General features: G+C 44.0%; 1 protein-coding gene across 2 annotated transcripts; it reads left to right on the forward strand.

Annotated features, from left to right (window-relative positions):
• Window positions 1-1,616: 1,616 nt before the first annotated feature.
• Window positions 1,617-19,985, forward strand: MXD3 (MAX dimerization protein 3). 2 transcript variants are annotated; one of them, XM_078150300.1, is made up of 6 exons: window positions 1,630-3,148; window positions 3,738-3,834; window positions 4,231-4,260; window positions 5,058-5,172; window positions 18,833-19,010; window positions 19,261-19,985. In XM_078150300.1, exons 1-6 carry the CDS (start codon window positions 3,079-3,081, stop codon window positions 19,374-19,376), a joined length of 606 nt encoding a protein of 201 aa, XP_078006426.1. In that variant the 5' UTR covers window positions 1,630-3,078; the 3' UTR covers window positions 19,377-19,985. The 2 variants fall into 2 exon arrangements, with proteins under 2 accessions (XP_020854224.1, XP_078006426.1); XM_020998565.2 differs by lacking the exon at window positions 4,231-4,260 and having other exon boundaries at window positions 1,617-3,148.
• Window positions 19,986-20,111: the final 126 nt, after the last annotated feature.

Below are 20,111 nucleotides of genomic sequence, written 5' to 3' on the forward strand. Positions count from 1 at the left end.
ATGTGCAACATTCCACACCCCCAACTTCCTCACCTTTCCAATAAAAGGAAGGAGGAACGTTTCCTTATCTCTTGTCCAGGGGCAAAATTAGTCATAATAATTACACAACACTAGGCTCTACTTGATTCTTTTATTATAGTCTCAGTGTACATTGCTTTTCTGGTTCTGCTTGCTTCTCTCTGCTTCAGTTCATGCAGATTTTCCCCGGGTTTCTCTAGATTAGTCACATCTGCCATATGTGATGGTACAATAACATTCCATTCCATTCACGTGCCAAGGATTGCTCAACTGTTCGTCTGATTGGTGGATACCCATTTTCTGACCTTTGATTTTTTTAAAAAGTGTTTTAGTTTGCCTTTTGTTGTTTGCATTAGTCATTTCTAGGTACATCATTCTTCTACCTTCCAGGCCTTCCTTCACAACAACAAAAAAAAACCAGTTCAGCAAATTGGATGACCCAGTGACCAGGTCTATGAAGTAGCATCCCCTGCTTTCCTGTCATCCAGGTTCACAACAGTGTTGTCATACTTGACTTCTCCCTCTCACCCACATCTAATCAGTTAGCTTCTAATTCTTACTGTTTTTACCTTCACAGCATCTCTGAATCCCTTTCTCTTCCACTCCCACAGTTCAAGGCCCTCATAACCTCTTTCCTGGACTATTGCCCTGAACTCCTAATCAGTTTCCTTGTCTCAAGCCTCTCTTCAATCCAGTTTGTTCTCAGAAATGTGATATTCCTAAAACATGGGCTGACCACATTACTCCTCAGTTCAAGAAACTCCATTGGCTCCCTATTATCTCCACGATCAAATACACACTCCTTTGTTTAGGATTTAAAACCCATCACAATCTGGCTCCAACCTGCCTTTTTGGGAATAAAACACATTACTCCCCTTCACTAGTTCTGGGAAGCGGGGACCAAACTAATTTTCTGGCTGTTGTGTGGCCCAGGATATTTCATCTTCCATCTCTGATGCTCAGAATTCCTCATTTCCTTCAAAGCTCAAACACCACCTCCTTCACGAGGCCTTTCCTGATCTTTCCTTTCCCCTCAGATTACCTTGTATTTTTTTTTATATCTATGTCCATCTGTACCTGTCTTTCCCCAGTAGCACATAAACTCCTCGAGTGCAGAGACCGTTTCACGTTTGTCCTTGTTTCTCCAGGACCTAGTACAGTGCCGAGCATATAGTAGATGCTTAACAAATGCGTGCTGCTGGCAAAGCTAAAATCCCCACCCATCCTTTGCAACTGAACTCCCCACCCCGGTCGGGTTTTTTGCGTGGTGAGCAGATTACGCCACTATAGTCAGTGGCAACAGCCCAGGGTTAGCTTTGGCCCTGGCAGTCCCTTACAGACGGTGGACAGTGGCTTTCCTGGGGCCGGTACGTTCTCCTGGGCATCGCAAGGGTAAGCCTGGCGGGCACCTCCACCCTGCAGGTTGTGCCAGCGCAGCTGAAGCTTGGGGCAGCGCGGCTGGAGGGTTAAAGCGAGCACCTGACACCTGCGCAGTGCGGCCTCGGGGCGGGGCGTCCAGGCTTCTGGCTCCGCCCCCTTTTCAAATTTGAAACCTGCTCTTTCCCGCCCGAATTTGTTTGCTAAGGAGGCGGGACGGAGAAGCTCCGAGTCAGCTAATGGGAGTACGGCAGGCCGAGAGCCCCGCCCATAGGGTGACGATAGAGTGACGCAAGTCCCTCTGTGCCAATGAGAGGGCTGAAAAGTGCGGGCCAAGCTCTGGTAGTGCCCACGTGTAGAGTCCTGTTTGTCTGTACCCTGACAGCTGGAGGAGGAGGCTGTCAGCGGTCGGGCTGCCGAGGGCAGAGTCCAGCTGGGATTCCCAGATCTCACTCATGGCCCCTGAGTTTCTCGGATGGTACGTGTTCTCTGAAAGATTCCCACCGGAAGCGCTCTAGCTTCCATGGGATGGGGAAGTCCATGGCAGGTGCAATGCCCGAGGTATGAGGAGAAACTGTTGATCTTGGAGGCTGAGCTACAGGACCGGTCCACCCGTAAGCAAGAAATGTCCACTAACTGCGTGTGTGGCTCTGAGCAAATCGGTTCCCTTCGAGTGCCTGTTTGGTGGTGGACTAGATGACCTCTCGTCTATCTGCAATGGCTTATGAATTTGCGTGTGGTATATGTCTGAAGAAGACCGCAGAGAGAAGAAAGTACAGCGTTCCTCTTCCTAGAAATCAGAAAATCAGAACTGGAAGAAATCCGAAAGACTGAGGTAACTAAGGTCCAAAGAAGTAGCAGAACGTATCCAGTGCTGACGCTGTAACTGGAACCCAGGTCTCCCGACTGCACCATTCAGAGCTCGTCACTATATCGCAATTTGACTGGGCCTTCTTTTTCTCCTTGGGGCTTCTACCTTTGGTCGATGATCTGAATCACCGACTTAGAAGCGCCTGGGATCAATGGACGTAATGAGAGTGGAGAGGCCGAGGTCACTTTCGAAGGGCTTTGCACGAGTCTGGTGCACAGCACTGGTTAATTAACCTAACTCCACACTCTGCCTTCCTCTGGTTTGGCTACCATCAATTCTCTTCCTTTTCCCTGTGAGAACTTGGATTAGTTATTTCCCTTCCCTTCTTCCCTCCCTTACCCTCCCACCACCCCACCCCCGCTGTTCCACTCCCTGCCCCCGAGCTTCAGATTTCTGTAAAATGCGACTAGGTAGTTTGTTCCCTTTCAGTTCTGAATCTGAGTTCTTGAAGCAGCCATGAGCTGGGAACCTACGACCAAGACACGGAGTGACTAGACGCTTCACCTGGCGGGATCGTTGGGACCTTAGTTCGAAACTCAACTCGCTAGGGTCAGTCTGGACTTTGCCGGAGGGTCTCCCAGCTGCGGGTGGAAGAGGAGGTGGCGCAAGGGCAAGTCCCAGCTCCCGGGCGAGTTCCAAGGGGGCGGGGCGAGGAGCGCTGGACGTTCGAAGGGGGCGGAGTCCGGCTGTCTGTGTTTGTTGCGCCGTGTCAGTTACATTGTAACAAAAGTGCCGCCGCCACCACAGCCACAGACCCGCACCTCAGGCCCCAGGTTCGGCTCCCCGCCCGCCCGCAGGCAGCTGTGGTCGCGATGGAGCAGGGTGCCAGTAGCATCCAGGTTTTACTGCAAGCAGCTGAGTACCTGGATCGGAGGGAACGAGGTAAGAAACTTGGTCCCCCGGTTAACCCCAATCCCTGGGCCTCCGTAGGTGCCCTATTCCCCTCGAATCGGACCCGGGCAGCTGTAGACTGGAGAGCCCAGGGGTAGGAGGCAGTTCCCCAGCAGGAATCCTCCTTTGCAAGCTAAACTTATTTTGCTTTCATCTTTTAGCTTCATCAAGTGGCCAGTCCGCCTGGTTCCAGCGGGGTCAGAACTAGGGCGGGGACAGCGTCTTTTTGCTCCTTCCCCTTTCAATCCATCCCAGTCTGCTCCGCTAGCCTCTTTTCCGACTCCCTGCCAGCGCTTCATTTCCCTCGCGATCGCAATTTAACCCCCCGCTCAGCTTGGGAAGAAGGAGGGAAAGAGGACCTGGCGCCAAAAGCCTTCCCCCCTTTTCTCCATACTCTGCAGCGCGCCCCCCACTCGGGGGGCTGGGGCTCATGGGCAATCCAAAGATGTCCGATAATCTGTCTTGTGATTCGGGGCAAATCATTTAGACTCTTTCGGCCCCAGTTTCTCCATTTGTAAAATAAGGTTATCTTGAGGTGTCTTCTAGCTCTAACAGTCTCTGAACACAATCTTTCCCTCAGAGGCGGAGCACGGCTATGCTTCCTTGTGTCCTACTCACAACTTGGGCCCAGTAAACCGCGGAAGAAGGAGACCCAAGGCCCCTAGAGACAGTTTAAGGTGAAGGTTGGGTTTTGGGAGGGGAGGCAGGAGGTGGAGTTGGCCCATCCCGGCCTCAGTCTACTCAGCTGTGAAGTGGGTGTCTGGTTCTGACTCTAGGGGGCGCCCACAGGTGACCTAGTTTCAGACTCAGTCCCTGATAGGGGGTGGGTTGTGCCTAGGGTGCTGGAGTCTTTAGGGGCTGAGGAGAGAGAAAATTCTGTGAACAACTGAAGGCAAGTCACTTAACCTCCTTGGGCCTCAGTTTCCTCATTTGTAAAATGAGGATTGGAATAACATCTAAAGATTATCCTTTTTTTTTAATCTCTTGGATAATCCCTTTTCATTGGGGGGAGGAAACAGGGTCATGAGTAGCTGCTCACCTGCCTCACCTTCACCCCCTCACTTGCCTTTCAGATCGGTGCACAGCGAACTGGAGAAACACAGGTGATTGCGGAGGGCATGGCTCCTTGTTTTGCCTCATTTGCTCCCCAAAAAGTGTTTTTTTTCTTTTCCCAAAATTTCTCTAGGGTCTTGGAGGCCAGGAGACTTGGGTTGGGATCTGGGAGTGGGGAGGACCACCGGTGGGGTAGGACTGCATCATAAGATCATAGATTTAGGGCTGGAAGGAATGGAAAAGGAATCTAGTCCAGTCTCTTCACTTTCCACATGAAGACTGGAACTCCCTTTCCCCACGATTAAGAGGCAGGGCAGGTATCACAGAGTGAGTCTTGTACTTAGAGCCATTTGAATCTAGGCTCTGACATCTCCTACCCACATGAACTTAGGCAACTGGTTCTGAACCTCAATTTCTTCAACTGGGGACAACTGTTTATTTGAGCCACCTAATTCACAAAATGGTTTTGAAGAAAATGCTTTGGAAAGGGCTACACAAAAGTGATGTCATATGTAAAAATGATAGGGTTGGACTTACCTAACCTCCAGGATCCCTCTCTGGTTGGGGTTCTAGCATTAGAGGGAGTTAGGAGAGGAATCTTGGTCCTACATATCATCACCATCACCATCATCATCATCATCATCTAGGCTGGGGGAAACCTTGAACCAGAGGAGTCAGTCTTCAGGCTGGGAGGCTGCTGGCTAGGAAGTGGTCCTGGGCTTCCTGGTGGACTCAGCTTGAGCCTGGCAATTTGCTGCTGTTCCCCATACCCTTCCATTGTAGGGGAAGCCCTCAAACCCACAGATCCCCTCCCTGAAGGACCTGCTCACTTTCTTCCATCTCACAGGAGGGCCCAACTGAGGCGCTGTTTGGAGCAGCTGAAACAACAGATGCCCCTAAGCACAGACTGTGCCCGATACACCACCCTGAGCCTGCTGCGTCGGGCTCGTCTCCACATCCAGGTGAGGTGGGAAGGCACAGGGTCTGACTGGACTCTGCCCTGTTCCCCAGGGACTGGGGGAACCTAGTGTTGTTGGGGTAGCCTGAATCACATGTTCTCAGAGGATAGGGGCTTTAACCATTGGAGAATGGAGTTCTTCTGGTATTACATTTGCCATCATAATGCAATAGGATGTTTTGCCAGGACAGGACTAAATGACTATTCAGTATAACTTTTTCATGATGCAGAGGAGGACAGGGAGGTCCAGAGACAGTAGGACCTCAGTTAAGGAGTGTCATTGCTGGGGTGAATCATTGTTGCTAGGGGGCTGTTGCCCTTCTCCTGGCTTCAGAACCTTTTCCTCCTTTGTAATTATCCTCCTTCCTGGTGTTAGAATTGTGCACTGAAGGCTCACTGTGGGTCCAACCCCGTGTTATATAGACAGAACAGGAAGAAACCAGGGTCGTGCCCTGGAGCAGCTTCTCCACAGAGGACCAATGTCTACATAGAGTCAATGAACTTGGGACAAATGGAGGCCATGGAGCTGACATCTCCAGATGGAGAGCTGAGCAGGAAGTTTCATCCAATATGAATTTAGTCGGGATGAATGTACAGTCCTTCACTGGGTTCCAAAATTATCCTGAATGAGTACAAGCTAAGTAAGATTTATCTAGACAAGAATTAACATGTGGGAAAAAAACAAACAAACTTGAGGTGTTAGTGGACTCAGCTTAATATGAATTAGCAACATCATGGGACAGCAAACAAACAAAAAAAAAAAACCCCAAACCATCTTAGGGCCACTTAGACATTCAACATACCCTTTAGTGAGGGAGGCGATGGCTTCCCTGTCCACTAGAACAGACTGCACTTGAAATATTGTTTCTAATTTGGGGCACCACATTTTAGGAGGGACACTCACAAGTAAAATTCATTAAGAGGAAGGTGGACCAGGACTGAAGGGCAGTTAGGTGGTACAGTGGATAAAGTGCTGGGCCTGGAGTCAGGAAGACTAATCTTCATGAGTTCAAATCCAGCCTCAGACACTAGCTGTGTGACCCTGAGCAAGTCACTTAACCTTGTTTGCTTCAGTTTCCTCATCTGTAAAAATGAGCTGAAGAAGGAAATGGCAAACCACTCCAGTATCTTTGCCAAGAAAACCCCAAATGGAGTCATGAAGAGTCAGACACAACTGAAAAATGACTAAACACACCCATATAGACCATGACTAAAAGAGGACTTAAACTCTGTCAAAGGACTGTCGGTTGAAGGGATTGGGAATGTTTAGACTGAAGAAGACTTAAGGGGGTGGTGGTGTTTTGCTCACTTTCTTTAAATGTCCAAAGGGAGGACATGAGGAAGTCATTAGACTGTGCTGGTCAGCTCCTGATCTCTGGCCCCAGTGGGCAGAAGCTGCAGAGAAGCAGCTAATGATTATTGCTGTCCAACAATGGAATAGCCTTGGGAAGTTATAGGGGTCTTTGTCAGTGGAAGTCTTCAAGGGGAGTGTGGATGAACACTGGCAGGGGTGGTGTAGAAGGGATTCCTGATTTCAAGAGTACATTTAGGGGATGTACTAAGTGAGTGCTGAGATTCTGTGATAGGAAGAGCTTGGATTGGGGGAGAGGAGGGAGGGCTTTCTAGTTGGGCCCAAGGCAAAAAAGCTGGGGATTCTATAAAGCAGATAAAGGGGAATGTGCATCAAGTCATGAAGCAGAGAGGGAAGGGGAGGATGGGGAACAGTCTGTTCCTGAGAACAGCAAATGGGCTGTTCTCAGCCTACAAAGGGGATGAAGACTATCTGCCAGGGCTTAGTACAGTGCCTGGCACAAAGGATCATAGACTTGGATCTGGAAGGAGCCTCACATTCCATCTTGTCTAAGTTCTTCATTTGACAGAGGAGGAAACTGAGGCTCAGAGAGGTTAAGAGACTTGACCATGGTCACGAAACTAGTAAGTGTCACAATCATGATTTGAATCCAGGTCTTCTGACTCTAAATGCAGCACATTAACCATCTTTTCCCCTACACCTCAGATAGTGGGTGCCCTCGTATAGTAAGTGCTTCATAAATACTTATTTCATTCCATGGGAGCTATATTAATTTCCCTTTGTTCCTGTCATTTTTTGCCTTCTCCAACTCCTTGTTCCAGTAGATTTGTGAGATGGGGGATGACTATCTCTTCTCCCTTAGCTCCTTCCTATCAGCCTAAAACATACTTGGGTCTTCGCAACCCTAAAATTGCCTTCCCTTGCCCTGAAACATCATTTATGCCTGATGCTTTCAATTCTTTGCCACTTATTCATTCACTTTTCAGCCTGTTCAAATGTGGCTTTCATGCTTGCCATCCCCATTGATACTCCACTCTTATAAGTCACCAATGCTCTCCTAATCAACTAATTCAGTGGTATTTTATTGGTCTTTTTTCATTTTTCCGCTTGTGCAGCATTTGACATGATAGCCTACCCTGTCTTTATGGCTGCCTTTTCCTACCTTGGCTTTAGAGATCGAATATTCTCCTTGTTCTCCCTGACTGTTTCCTGCCTCTACTTTGTTCCTTGCTGTGAAAGAAACCGAAGTAAGAAAAACCCTAATCTTGCCACCTGTAATAATCATGGCTAATGGCACTTGGTTTGCAAAGCATTTTTTATGGATATCATCTAATTGCAGCTTTTTATACATTTTATGAAGACTGTATTACAAGGCATTATTGTCCCAATTTTAGAGACGAAAAAACAGGCTCATAAAGGTGAATAGACAATCATGACCACACACCTTTTTTTTAATCTTTTGATCTTTTATTTAGGCATCTTAGTGTCCATCAAGGCATGCCAAAGTGTAAGATGAGAGGTAGTATGACAGTGTTTGAACAACAGCCAGGATAACCTGGGTTCAAACTCCCTACCCTTTAAAATACACACACACACACACACATAATTTATTTTTAGTTTTCAACATTCACTTCTATAATATTTTGAGTTCTAAATTTTCTCCCTTTCCCCAAGACAGCGCATGCAATCCAATATAGGCTCTTTTGTACAATCATATTAAATATGTTTCCACATTAGTCATGACCATGCACCTTTTAAGAATCAGAGTGGGGATTTGAATCCTAACTCCAATTTCTATGTGGCCTCCTTTTACCTATGTGACCTTAGTTACTTAAGAGATTACTTAAGCAACTTCTCTGGTACTGTTTCCTCATCTGTCATGAGAAAGGGTTGATGATTTCGAAAGTTCCCATCTCATTTTAAATCTTGTGGCCCTCTTCCTGTCCCCCTTAGGGTGGGTATTTTCCAAAGTTTTAGTCTCGATTCTTCTATTCTCCCTTGGAAATCTTGTTATCTCTTTGCAGATGGATCCCAAATCTGTCTCTAGCCCCAACCTTTTTTTTTTTTGAGTTCTAGATCTCCTGGATATTCCCTGTGTGTCTCAGACTCAGCATATCCAAGACTGAACTACAGACCTTTCCTGAAAACAAACCCACAGGAAATTTCTCCTTCTGAGTTCACTGTTTCTGTCAGTGCACTATTTACCCTGGGTCCCATGCTGGAAAGCCTGGCGTCATCCTTGACTCTTCCTTCTCGCTCACTTTATATGTCTAATTAGTTTCCGAGTGCTGCTGAGTCCAACTCTGAAATGCCACTCAGCCCTTCTTCCGTGTGTTCACTGCTGCAGCCTTGGTCTAACCCCCTGCTTGGGTTACTGCAAAAGCCTTCTGGATCTGTTTAGATCTCTTTGGATCTACTCTCTCCCTCTTCCAAGTCATCCCTCACATTGCTGCTGAATTAATCAAATCCTGCGATGGGAACTTTGGACTCCTGTGCCTGCTGGCATTGAAGGACCTTGCTAATCATCTCCATACCACTTCCATAACTCCGTGCTCTAGCCTAATTGGGTTACTTGAAATTCCCTACACACAAGCTACCCTTATAGCCTTTGCCTTTACTTATGTTGCTCCCTGTGCCAAGGAAATGTTATTCTTTCAGCCTATCTGGTCTATTGAGTTCTCATCCATCCCTTTCAGGAAACCTGAAGGCAGCATCATACAGTGGAAAGAGATCAGCATTCAGGGTTGGAGGACCTGAATTTGAGTCCTGGTTCTGCCACTTCTTACTTGTGTGGTTGTGCACAAGTCTCAACTTTTCCGGGCCTCAGTTTCCTCCTCTGAAAAAGGAGGAGTTTGGACTAGATGACCTTTAAGCTCCCTTCTGCCCCTAAATCAATGACTCTATAATCCAATGTGGGCCAGAACACTAGATTAGCTTGTCTCAAGGGGCTAATACCTTGAAGAATAAGGAAGAACTGGGTGGGAGAAGTTGGGGTCATAGGGGATTGTGAGCCACAAACAAAGCAAGTAACAGACTTTCTGTGAGTCCTCTCCTTCTTGTAGATCATTTCCTCTTCCACCTTTCTCAGTCTTACATACAAACCATTCCATTTTGACATCTGCCTCACTTTAGTCCTGCGTTCTTTCCAGTACTTTCTTACAATAATTTTCTCTTTACATGTTTAAAAAATATTTTTTATGTTTAAGCATTCTTTTCTTTTTAAATTTTGAGCTCCAGATTCTCTTTCTCCTTCCCATCCATCCCCTACCCACTAAGAAGGTAAACAAATGATATCAGTTATACATGTTTTCATATTAGCCATATCGCAAAACAAAGCAAAAGATAAAGAAAGCAAAAAAAATTGTATTTCAACTTGAACTCAAGAGTTCATCAGTTCTCTCTCTGGAGGTGGACAGCATTTTTTCGTCATGAGTCCTTTGGAATCGTCTTGGATCATTGTACTGATCAGAGTAGCCAAGTCTTTCACAGCTGATCATTACAACAGTGTTAGTGCTGTGCACAGTGATCTCCCTCTTCTCACTTCTCTTTATGTTAGTTCATATAGGTCTTCCCAGGTTTTCCTGAAACCATCTCCTTCATCATTTCCCACAGCACAAGAGTATTCCATCACAATCATGTACTACAACTTGTTTAGCAATTCCCCAATTGATGAGGTTCCCCTTAATTTTTAATTCTTTGCCACCATAAAAGAGAGCTGCTATAAATATTATTGTATCTATAGGTCATTTTCCTTTTTCTTTTATCTCTTTGGGATATAGACCTAGTAGGATTATTGCTGGATAAAAAGGCATGCAGACTTTTATAGCCCTTTTGGGCATAGTTCCAAATTGTTCTCCAGAATGGCTAAACTACCTCCACCAACAGTTCATTAATGTACCTATTTTCTTTTTCTTTCTTTCTTTCTTTCTTTCTTTCTTTCTTTCTTTCTTTCTTTCTTTCTTTCTTTCTTTCTTTCTTTCTTTCTTTCTTTCTTTCTTTCTTTCTTTCTTTCTTTCTTTCTTTCTTTCTTTCTTTCTTTCTTTTTTGCTAGGCAATGGGGTTAAGTGACTTGCCCAGGGTTACACAGCTAGTAAGTGTTATGTGTCTGAGGTCGGATTTGAACTCAGCTCCTCCTGAATCCAGGGCCGGTGTTCTATCCACTACGCCACCTAGCTGCCCCTAATGTACCTATTTTCCCTATACTCCCTCCAGCATTTATCATTTCTGATAGGTGTGAGGTGGCACCTCAGAGTTGTTTTAATCTGCATTTCTCTAATCAATAGTGATTTAGATTTTTTTTTTCCCATATGACTATAGGAAGCTTTGATTTCTTCTTCTGACAATTTTATCAAGTGAGGAATAGCTCTTATTTTTATAAATTTGACTTATTTCCCTATATATTTAGAAAATGAGGCCTTTATCAGAGAAACTTGGTGTAAATTTTTTATATATTACTTCATTGTTTATGGCACTTTTTAGCAAAATGTGGTTTCCTTGATTGTCTCTTAATTAGGCCTATTTTTGCTTTTGCTTTGTCTGAGATCATAATTGCTACCCCTGCCTTTTTTTTTTTTTACTTCAGCTGAAGCATAATTGACTCTGCTCCAGCCCATTATTTTAACTCTGTTTGTCTTTCTGTTTTAAGTGTGTCTCTTATATGTAACACATTGTTGGATTCTGGTTTCTAATCTATTCTGCTATCTGCTTCCATTTTATGGATTAGCTCATGCCATTCACATACACAGTAATGATTACCAACTGTATTTCCCACCATCTTATTTTCTTCTGTTCATCCTTCTCTCTCTCTCTCTCTTTTTGTCCTGTACCTCCTTGAAAGTCTATTTTGCTTCCGAGCACTGCTTCCTCTAATCGACTCTCTTTTTATTATCCCCTCCCCACTTATCTCTTTATCCCATTCCCCCTTTTGGGTAAGATAGATTTCTATACCCAACTGACTCTGTGTAACACACACACACACACACACACATGCATATATCTACATCTCCTTCCCTCTTTGAACTAATCCTGATGAGAGTGAAGTTCAAGCATTGTCTGTCCCCCATCCCCTCCTATTTCCACTTCCACTCTAAAAGCCCATCCTTGCACATCTTTTTATGTGAGATAATTTTCTCCATTTTAACTCTCCTTTCCCCCTTCTTGAAGTGCATCCATCTTTCTCACCCCTTCATTTTTTTTTAATCATCCCAACATTATCGATTCACACTCATGCCCTCTGTCTATGCTCCTTTTAACTGCCTTAATAATGATAAAGTGCTTAGGAGTTACATGTATCATCTTTCCGTATAGGAATGTAAACTGTTAAACTTTTTTGTGTCACTATTGATTACTCTTTCATGTTTACCTTTTTATGATTCTCTTCAGTCCTCTGTTGGAATGCCAAATTTTCTATTCATCTCTGGTCTTTTTTTTTTTAAGTATTTTATTTTTCCCCAGTTACATGTAAAAACGATTTTTAACATTTAGCTCTGGTCTTTTCATCAGGAATTCTTGAAAGTCTTCTATTTCATTAAATTTACTTTTTTTCCCCCTGGAGAATTATATTTATTTTTGCTGGGTAGGTTATTCTTAGTTGTAATCCTAACTCCTTTGCCTTCTGGAATATCATATTTCCAGCTCTCTGCTCCTTTAACTTAGGAGCTGCTAAATTTTGTGTTATTCTGACTATGGTCTACAATATTTGAATTACTTCTTTCTGACTGCTTACAATATTTTCTCCTTGACCTGGAAGCTCTGGAATTTGGCTATTATCATATTCCTGAGAGTTTTCATTTGGGGATTTCTTTCAGGAGGTGATCAGTGGATTCTTTCCATTTCTATTTTACCTTCTGGATCTAAGATATCAGGACAGTTTTCCTTTATAATTTCTTGAAATATGATGTCTAGGATCTGATTATGGCTTTTAGGTAGTCCAATAATTCTTTAATTATCTATCCTTGATCTATTTTCTAGGTCAGTTATTTTTCTAAGAGGTATTTCACATGTTCTTCTATTTTTTCATTCTTTTAACTTGTTTTATTTTTTCTTAAAGTCTCATGGAATTATTAGCTTCCAGTTGCCCAGTTCAAATTGCTGAGGAATTATTTACTTTAGTGAATTTTTGTGCTTCCTTTTCCATTTGGCCAATTCTGCTTTTTAAAAAAAATTAATTTATTTATTTTTAGTTTTCAACAATCACATCCAAAAGCTTTTGAGTTTTAAATTTTCTCCCCCCTCCCTTACTCCCTTTCCAAGATGGCCTGTAATCTGATATGAGCTCTACATGCACATTCCTATTAAACATATTTTCACATTAGTCATGTTGTAAAGAAGAATTAGAACCCATAAGAGGAACCACAAGAAAGAAGAAACAAAACAAAACAGAAGGAAAGAAAGAGCATTAATATGCTTCAATCTGCATTCAAACTCCATAGTTCTTTCTCTGGATGTGGATAGCATTTTCCATCATGAGACTTTTGGAGATGTCTTAGACAGCTAAGAGCTGTCTATCAAAGTCAGTCATCACACAACATGGCTGTTACTGTATACAACGTTCTCCTGGTTCTGCTCACTTCACTCAGCATCAGTCCATCTAAGTCTTTCCAGGTTTTTCTGAAGTCTGCCTGTTCATCATTTCTTATAGCACAATAGTATTGCATTACATTCATATACCACAACTTGTTCAGCCATTCCCCATTTGATTGGCATCCCCTAGATTTCCAATTCTTTGCCACCACAAAAAGAGCTGCTACAAATATTTTTGTATATGTGGGTCCCTTTTGCACTTTTATTATGTCTTTGGGATACAGCTCTAGGAGTGCTATTGCTGGGTCAAAGGGTATGCACATTTTTATAACCCTTTGGGCATAGTTGCAAATTACTCTCCAAAATGGCTGGATCATTTCACAACTCCACCAACAATGCATTAGTGTTCCAATTTTCCCACATCTTCTCCAACATTTATCATTATGCCGTTTTGTCATGTTGGCCAATTTGATAGGTGTGATGTGGTACCTCAGAGTTGCTTTGATTTGCATTTCTCTAATCAATAATGATTTAGAGCATTTTTCATATGATTCTCATTTTAATTTCTTCCTCTGAAAACTGTCTGTTCATATCCTTTCACCATTTATCAATTGGAGAATGACTTGTATTCTTATAAATTTGACTTAGTTCTCTATATATTTTAGAAATGAGGCCCTTATCAGAGCCACTGGTTGTAAAAATTCTTTCCCAATTTTCTGCTTCCTTTCTAAGCTTGGTGGTATTGGCTTTGTGCAAAAACTTTTCAATTTAATGTAATCAAAGTTATCCATTTTGCATTTTATAATGTTTTCTAACTCTTGTTTGGTCATAAATTCTTCTGTCCTCCATAGACCTGACAAGTAAACTATTTCTTGCTCTCCCAGTTTACTTTATAGTATCAGCCTTTATATCTAAATCGTGTATCCATTTGGACTTTATTTTGGAATATGGTAAGAGATTTTGGTCTATGCCTAGTTTCGTTTCCAGTTTTCCCGGCAGTTTTTATCAAATGGTGAGTTCTTATCCCAGAAGCTGGGGTCTTTGGGTTTATCAAATAGTAGATTACTATAGTCATTGAGTACTGTGTCTTGCATACCTAACCTGTTCCACTGATCTACCACTCTGTCTGTTTCTTAGCCAGTACCATGTAGTTTTGATGATTGCTGCTTTATAATACAATTTAAGATCTGGAATGGCTAGGCCACCTTCCCCTGCATTTCTTTTCATTAGTTCCCTTGATATTCTGGACCTTTTGTTTTTCCAAATTAATCTTGTTATTATTTTTTCTAACTTTACAAAATAATTTTTTGGTAGTTTGTTTGGTATGGCACTGAATAAGTAAAGTAGCTCAGGTAGAATTGTCATTTTTATTATATTAGCTCAGCCTACCCATGAGCAACTGATGTTTTTCCAATTATTTAGATCTGACTTTATTTGTGTCAAAAGTATTTTGTAATTGTGTTTGTTCCTGGGTTTGTTTTGGCAGGTAGACTCTCAAATATTTTATAATGTCTATAGTAACTTTAAATGGAATTTCTCTTTCTATCTCATGCTGTTGGGCTTTGTTGGTAATATACAGAAATACCGATGATTTATGTGGGTTTGTTTTATACCCTGCAACTTCGCTAAAGTTGTCTATTATTTCAAGTCGTTTTTTACTTGATTCTCTAGGATTCTCTAAGTATATCACCATATCATCTGTAAAGAGTGATAGCTTTGTTTCTTCTTTGTCTGTTCTAATACCTTCAACTTCTTTTTCTTCTGTTATTGCTAAAGCTAACATTTCTAGTACCATATTGAACAACAGTGGTGATAGTGGACATCCTTGTTTCACCCCTGGAATTGGAAATACTTCTAGCTTATCCCCATTACATATAATGCTTGCTGAAGGTTTCAGGTAGATGCTACTTATCATTTTAAGGAAGACTCTATTTATTCCTATGCTCTCTAGTGTTTTAATAGGAATGGGTCCAATTCCGCTTTTAAAGGAGTTCTTTTCTTCATGGAATTTTTGTACCTCTTTTACCATTAGGCCAATTCTGTTTTTAAGGTACTATTTTCTTCAATATTTTTTGTGCCTCTTTTTCCAAGCTGTTAATTCTTTTAATAATTTTCTTGCATCACTCTCATTTCTTTCCCCAATTTTTCCTCCACCATTCTCATCTCTTTCTTTAACTCTCCCAGGAATTCCTGCTGGCCTTGGGTCCAATCAGCGTTTTTCTTTGAGCCTTTGTTTGTAGTTGTTGTTATCCCCTTCTGAGTTTATATCTTGTTTTTCCCCGCTACTGTAATAAGTTTTTATAGTCATATTTTGTTGTTGCTGTTTGCTCATTTTTCCAGCCTATTTCTTGACTTTGGACTTTATGTTAAGGTTGGGTTCTGCTCACGGAGGGCTGGGGAGGCATTGTACTAAGCCTCAGGCTTTTTTCTGCTGCTGTTTTCAGAGCTAGTTCTGGGATTCTGCAAGTTTTCAATGTTTTCATGATGGGTGTTAACCTGGGAGAGGTGTGGTCACTGCTCTCCTGGCCTGCACTATGCTCTTTACTCAGGAAGAGCTGCTTCCCTGCAGCTGCAAGTACTAGCGTTCCTCTTGGCCCTGGAACTGTGACCATATTCCTTGCTCCCTTGTGACCGATCACAAGCACTCCTCTCCACACTGGAACTTTGACCCACAACTGCAAATGGGCAATAGAGTTGCCAATCAGTGCTAGCCACACCCAGCGCCAGCAAAGAGTCCCCTGCAATCTCTTTCTGACTGGCTTCTGGCTCTGGGCTGGGAGCTCCTGAAGCTGCTGCTGTGCTGGCTGCCTCCAAGGCAGCTGCTGTTCTCAGGGCCTGTGCCTACCCTGGTGTTATAAACCTCTTCTGCAGACCTCCTGAGTTGGCTTAGACCGCATAAATGCCTCCCTTTGGCCTTTTGTTGGCTCTGCTGCTCTAAAATTTGATTTGAGGTATTATTTTAAAGTTGTTTGGGAAAACTCAGCTGGGTGTTGGCCTGTACTCTGCCACCTTGGCTCCACTCATATCTGACACGGGAACTTTTTAAACATCTGCCCCACTTCAGTCCTCTGTTCTTTCTGGCACCCCACGCTTTCTTACAATAACTTTTCAAAAATACATAAGCACCAAAGTAGGGTTACACTTACAAAGCCAGCGGTTTCTGATAGTACATTTGATAGTGATGAGTCAGGAGACCTGGCATTTCTCTTTGTGATCTTGAGTAAGGGACTTCCCTTCTAGGCACCCCATTTTTCCCTCCAAAATGATGTTTGGGCTAGATGATCTCACATTCTAAGAGGGATACAAGATTCCTTCACTGAAATCCAAGGTCTTATCTTATTAACTCATTTATTAGTTATCAATTAACACTTTAGGAGGGATGAGTATATATGAGGAGGGCTGCCTGCTTGCCTGCCCAGAGAAAGTTCATGCTATGGGATACCAGATTTTACAGAGTAAGCCCACATTTGACAGCCTCATTCCCCTTGCTTGGTAATCTTGAGCTGGTCCCTGCTCCCTATTTTCATCAAGTGCAAATCTCTCAGTCTGGGTTTATAAAGTCCCCACCCGTTCACCCACCCCAATGTGGCTTCAAACCACTTCCTTAATCTCCCCTTCTCCTCCTCCTTTATAACCCACCTTGGCTTCTGCTAGGCAGGTCTCTACAATACAACATTCTAAGAACTCACTATGTTGATTCCTTTGTCTGGAATTCTCTCTCTGCCCAGCTAAATCTTACTCATCTTCAAAAGACTCAGCTAAAGTTCTGCTCCCTCCAAGAAACCTCACCTAGTCCTCCTAGCCTAGCCTATTCATCTTTCTCTTCTGAACTATCATATTAGCTTGAAGCATGCAACTGAACACTTTTATAAAATAAACACGCCTTATGTTTCCTTTTTTTCTCATAAACTCTTTTTCTCATGGTTTTTTTTTTCTTAGTTACACTGAAGGTGTACACTGTAGGTGGCTGGAAGTCAGGACTATCTACTAATGTCCTGCTCTCTCCTCCACATTGCCCATAGCAGCATAAGTACAAATCAGGCACCAAATATAAGAATTATTGATTGCTTGGTGAATCTTAATTCAATAGATTTTTTTTTGGTCTTTTTTGTTTTGTTTTGTTTTTTTGGCTAGGCAATGGGGTTAAGTGACTTGCCCAGGGTCACACAGCTAGTAAGTGTTTGTGTCTGAGGCCGGATTTGAACTCACGTCCTTCTGAATTCAGGGCTGGTGCTTTATCCACTGCACCACCTAGCTGCCCCTCAATAGGTATTTATTCAGCATTTACTATAGTATGTACAAAACATTGCTCTTAAGGATTAGGAAAACTGAGCGGCACTCTGGATGCCCATCTCATTCTTCCTGGTTCTACCTATACAGTCTTTGGGGCTCCTTTTGTCTAGTCACAAGACAGCGCAAGTCCTTAAATCATCTGCCTCCATTGGGGTCCATCTATGTGCCCAGCCCCATGGGGAATATGACATAGGAACAAGACAAAGTCCCTACCTTCAAGGAGCTTTCAAACTTTGGGGGGCAGCAGTGCAGCAAGACCAACACAAATGAAGAAATAATTGCTACAGAATCACCAAGGAGGGAGAGGATCAGGCAGGTTGCTCTGGGGAGGGAGTTTCACGGAGGAGTTGGGCCCCAGTGGACTTTTGACATCTGGAAAGACAACCTAGTCTAGGCCTTTTTGGGGAGTGCTTTAGCCCCAGAAAACCTGGAAAACCAATGAGTACTAAAAATGTTGGGAGTGTTGGGAGAAGGCTACCAGCTCACATAATATTTGTCTTGTGATAGCTTTAATAACTTTAAAGCTACGACTGCTCCTTTAACTAAAGTGTGTTAGCCTGAGCTTCCCAAACCTACTGCAATCACCCTCAGAAAGTTCACCTGATGTGAACAAAATGGGCTCAGATTCACTGGTTGTCAGAGAACTCATGCAACATCCTTATTTTACAGATGAGGTCCAGAAATGTAAAGGACATACTTTGCTCAGTTTCACATACCAGAAAGGGGCCTCCTGCCAAATACTCTTACCTTTCCACTACTTTGCCTCATCTAACCCCTCCTGTACTTTCCTGCCTCCATTGATTTCCTGTAGCCTTAGCTCATACATGCCCTAGCCTCCCTGTCACAAAATTGAATCCACCTCACCATATGGGAGAAATCAGGTATCGGAAGGCCTCAGGGATGACAAGCTAGCGAAACATGACTTAAACGTTTGCTGTCTTCCTATCTGTCCTTCACTCTCAGAAACACATAGAACTATGGGGCTGCACCCACTGGCCTTCTTAGCAGTTCCTGGCAGGGGAGATGAACATGGACAGAAGCTCCTCATACTACCCTACCCCAAATCTCTAAGACTTACCGGGAAAGTTTGTCAGGGGCAGGGGTCTATAGTAGTAGGGCTATCTGCCAGGATTGGGTTCAAGCCAGGCTCTGCCTTGTTCCACCCCAATTTGCCTATGAAGAGTAGTATAGATCCTGCCTAGGGGGAAGAATGTTACTTCAGAGGCCTTGCTGCCACAGGTGGCCTGAAAGGTTGAAGCTCAATCAGCTCATGCAGAATGACTTAAAGAATCAACCTGGGGTGGATGGAGATACAGTGATCCTCAGCTTGTCTTCCCCGTCACCTCACCTTCACATGAATGCAAGTTGGGACCTTCTAGGTCTGAAAGCAGCAGCTTTCAGGATGCCAGGGTATGGGGCTTAGCCACAGGCTGGGGTATGATTTGGACAAAACAGGGTGTGGTAGGGCTTAGGACTGGAAGAGCTACCGCCACTGGCCAGGCACTGAGGGCTGACTCGTTGCTTCTTGTGACTGCAGAAGCTGGAAGAACAGGAGCAGCGCGCACGAAGGCTCAAGGACAGGCTCCGAAGTGAACAGCGAAGCCTGCGCGAACGGCTAGAACAGCTCCGAGGACCAGCTGGGGAGCGGGAGCGTCTTCGAGTAGATAGCCTGGACTCCTCTGGCCTCTCTTCAGAGCGCTCTGATACTGATCAAGGTGAGTAACATTCCCCACCGTCCTGGTCAGAATTAGGGTGTCAATGTGAACCCTAACGATCTTCCTGCTAAGTGGGAAGCAGTGGACCCCAGAAGGTCTGGGCCACTGTCATAGCCTCTACTGGGGCCAGCAAGCGTATCCAGCACCCTTCCATCTCATCACTTAAGTGTCCTGGCCCGCCCTCTATCTCCTTAAGACTTCTTCCTTTCTCAGTGACCTTAGACCTGATTTTTCTTTGGTCTCTCCACAGAGGAGCTGGAGGTAGATGTGGAGAGCCTGGTGTTTGGGGGTGGTGCTGAGCTGCTTCGAGGCTTCAGCACAGGCCAGGAGCACAGCTACTCTCATAGTGGTAGTGCTTGGCTATGATCCCTGCTGCCCACAGCAGGCACATAGCTCTCCCACTCTCCTGGCTGCACCAAGCTGCCCAGCCTGCCAGAGAAGCTGCCACAGACCTGATGATGGTTGACTAAAGTGGGTTCCAGCTTGCATCCCTCATGATACTGGCCATTCCTGCAAAGCAGAAAATTATTGGACTGCAGAGGCTGCTGCTGGCTCCTGGAGCCATTTTAACTAGCCTCAGCTCCACCCCTTCTCTCTTATGTGGGCATGGACTGAAGCTTACTCCGTTTTGTGGGGGGAAACAGGAGTGAGCCATGGCCCTAATATGGAACTAAACAAGCAATGCAACCTCGTTCCCTGTCAGAGGTTATGGAAGGCAACCAGAAGCCTCTGACGAGGGGCTGACATGGAGGCAGTCTGTTGCTCCCTGCCTAGACCTTTTTTTTTTTTTTGGTACATTTTTTACAGCATTGATTTTTGTTCCTTTCAGGGCTGGGATGCAAATCTTGTGCTAAGCTGGTTTGTGCCCAGCACCCAAGGGACCAGTAGCTTTAAAGTGGGACGGAGCTGTACTCAGACCCTGGCTCTAGTTCCACAGACACCACACAGTATTTTCAGTAAAAACCTTTTTCTTAATTCTGCCTGTAGACCATCTCATTTCTTCATGACTACAAAGAAAGGGTAAGCCACAGTCACTAGCATGGTTCAAGGCTGATGGCTGGGAAACTTCATTATAAACCCAGCAGGATTACTTAATACCCC

This window comes from Phascolarctos cinereus, unplaced genomic scaffold, assembly GCF_003287225.1.
Source record: "Phascolarctos cinereus isolate Bilbo 61053 unplaced genomic scaffold, phaCin_HiC Scaffold_2;HRSCAF=192, whole genome shotgun sequence".
In the NCBI taxonomy this organism is placed as follows: Eukaryota; Metazoa; Chordata; class Mammalia; order Diprotodontia; family Phascolarctidae; genus Phascolarctos; species Phascolarctos cinereus.

Coding starts and splice junctions, on each gene's coding strand:
- MXD3 (XM_078150300.1), top strand. CDS start 3,079: ATGGAGCAGGGTGCCAGTAGCATCCAGGTTTTACTGCAAGCAGCTGAG. Junction 3,149..3,737: donor CCTGGATCGGAGGGAACGAG/GTAAGAAACTTG, acceptor TCTTTCCCTCAG/AGGCGGAGCACGGCTATGCT. Junction 4,261..5,057: donor AGCGAACTGGAGAAACACAG/GTGATTGCGGAG, acceptor TCCATCTCACAG/GAGGGCCCAACTGAGGCGCT.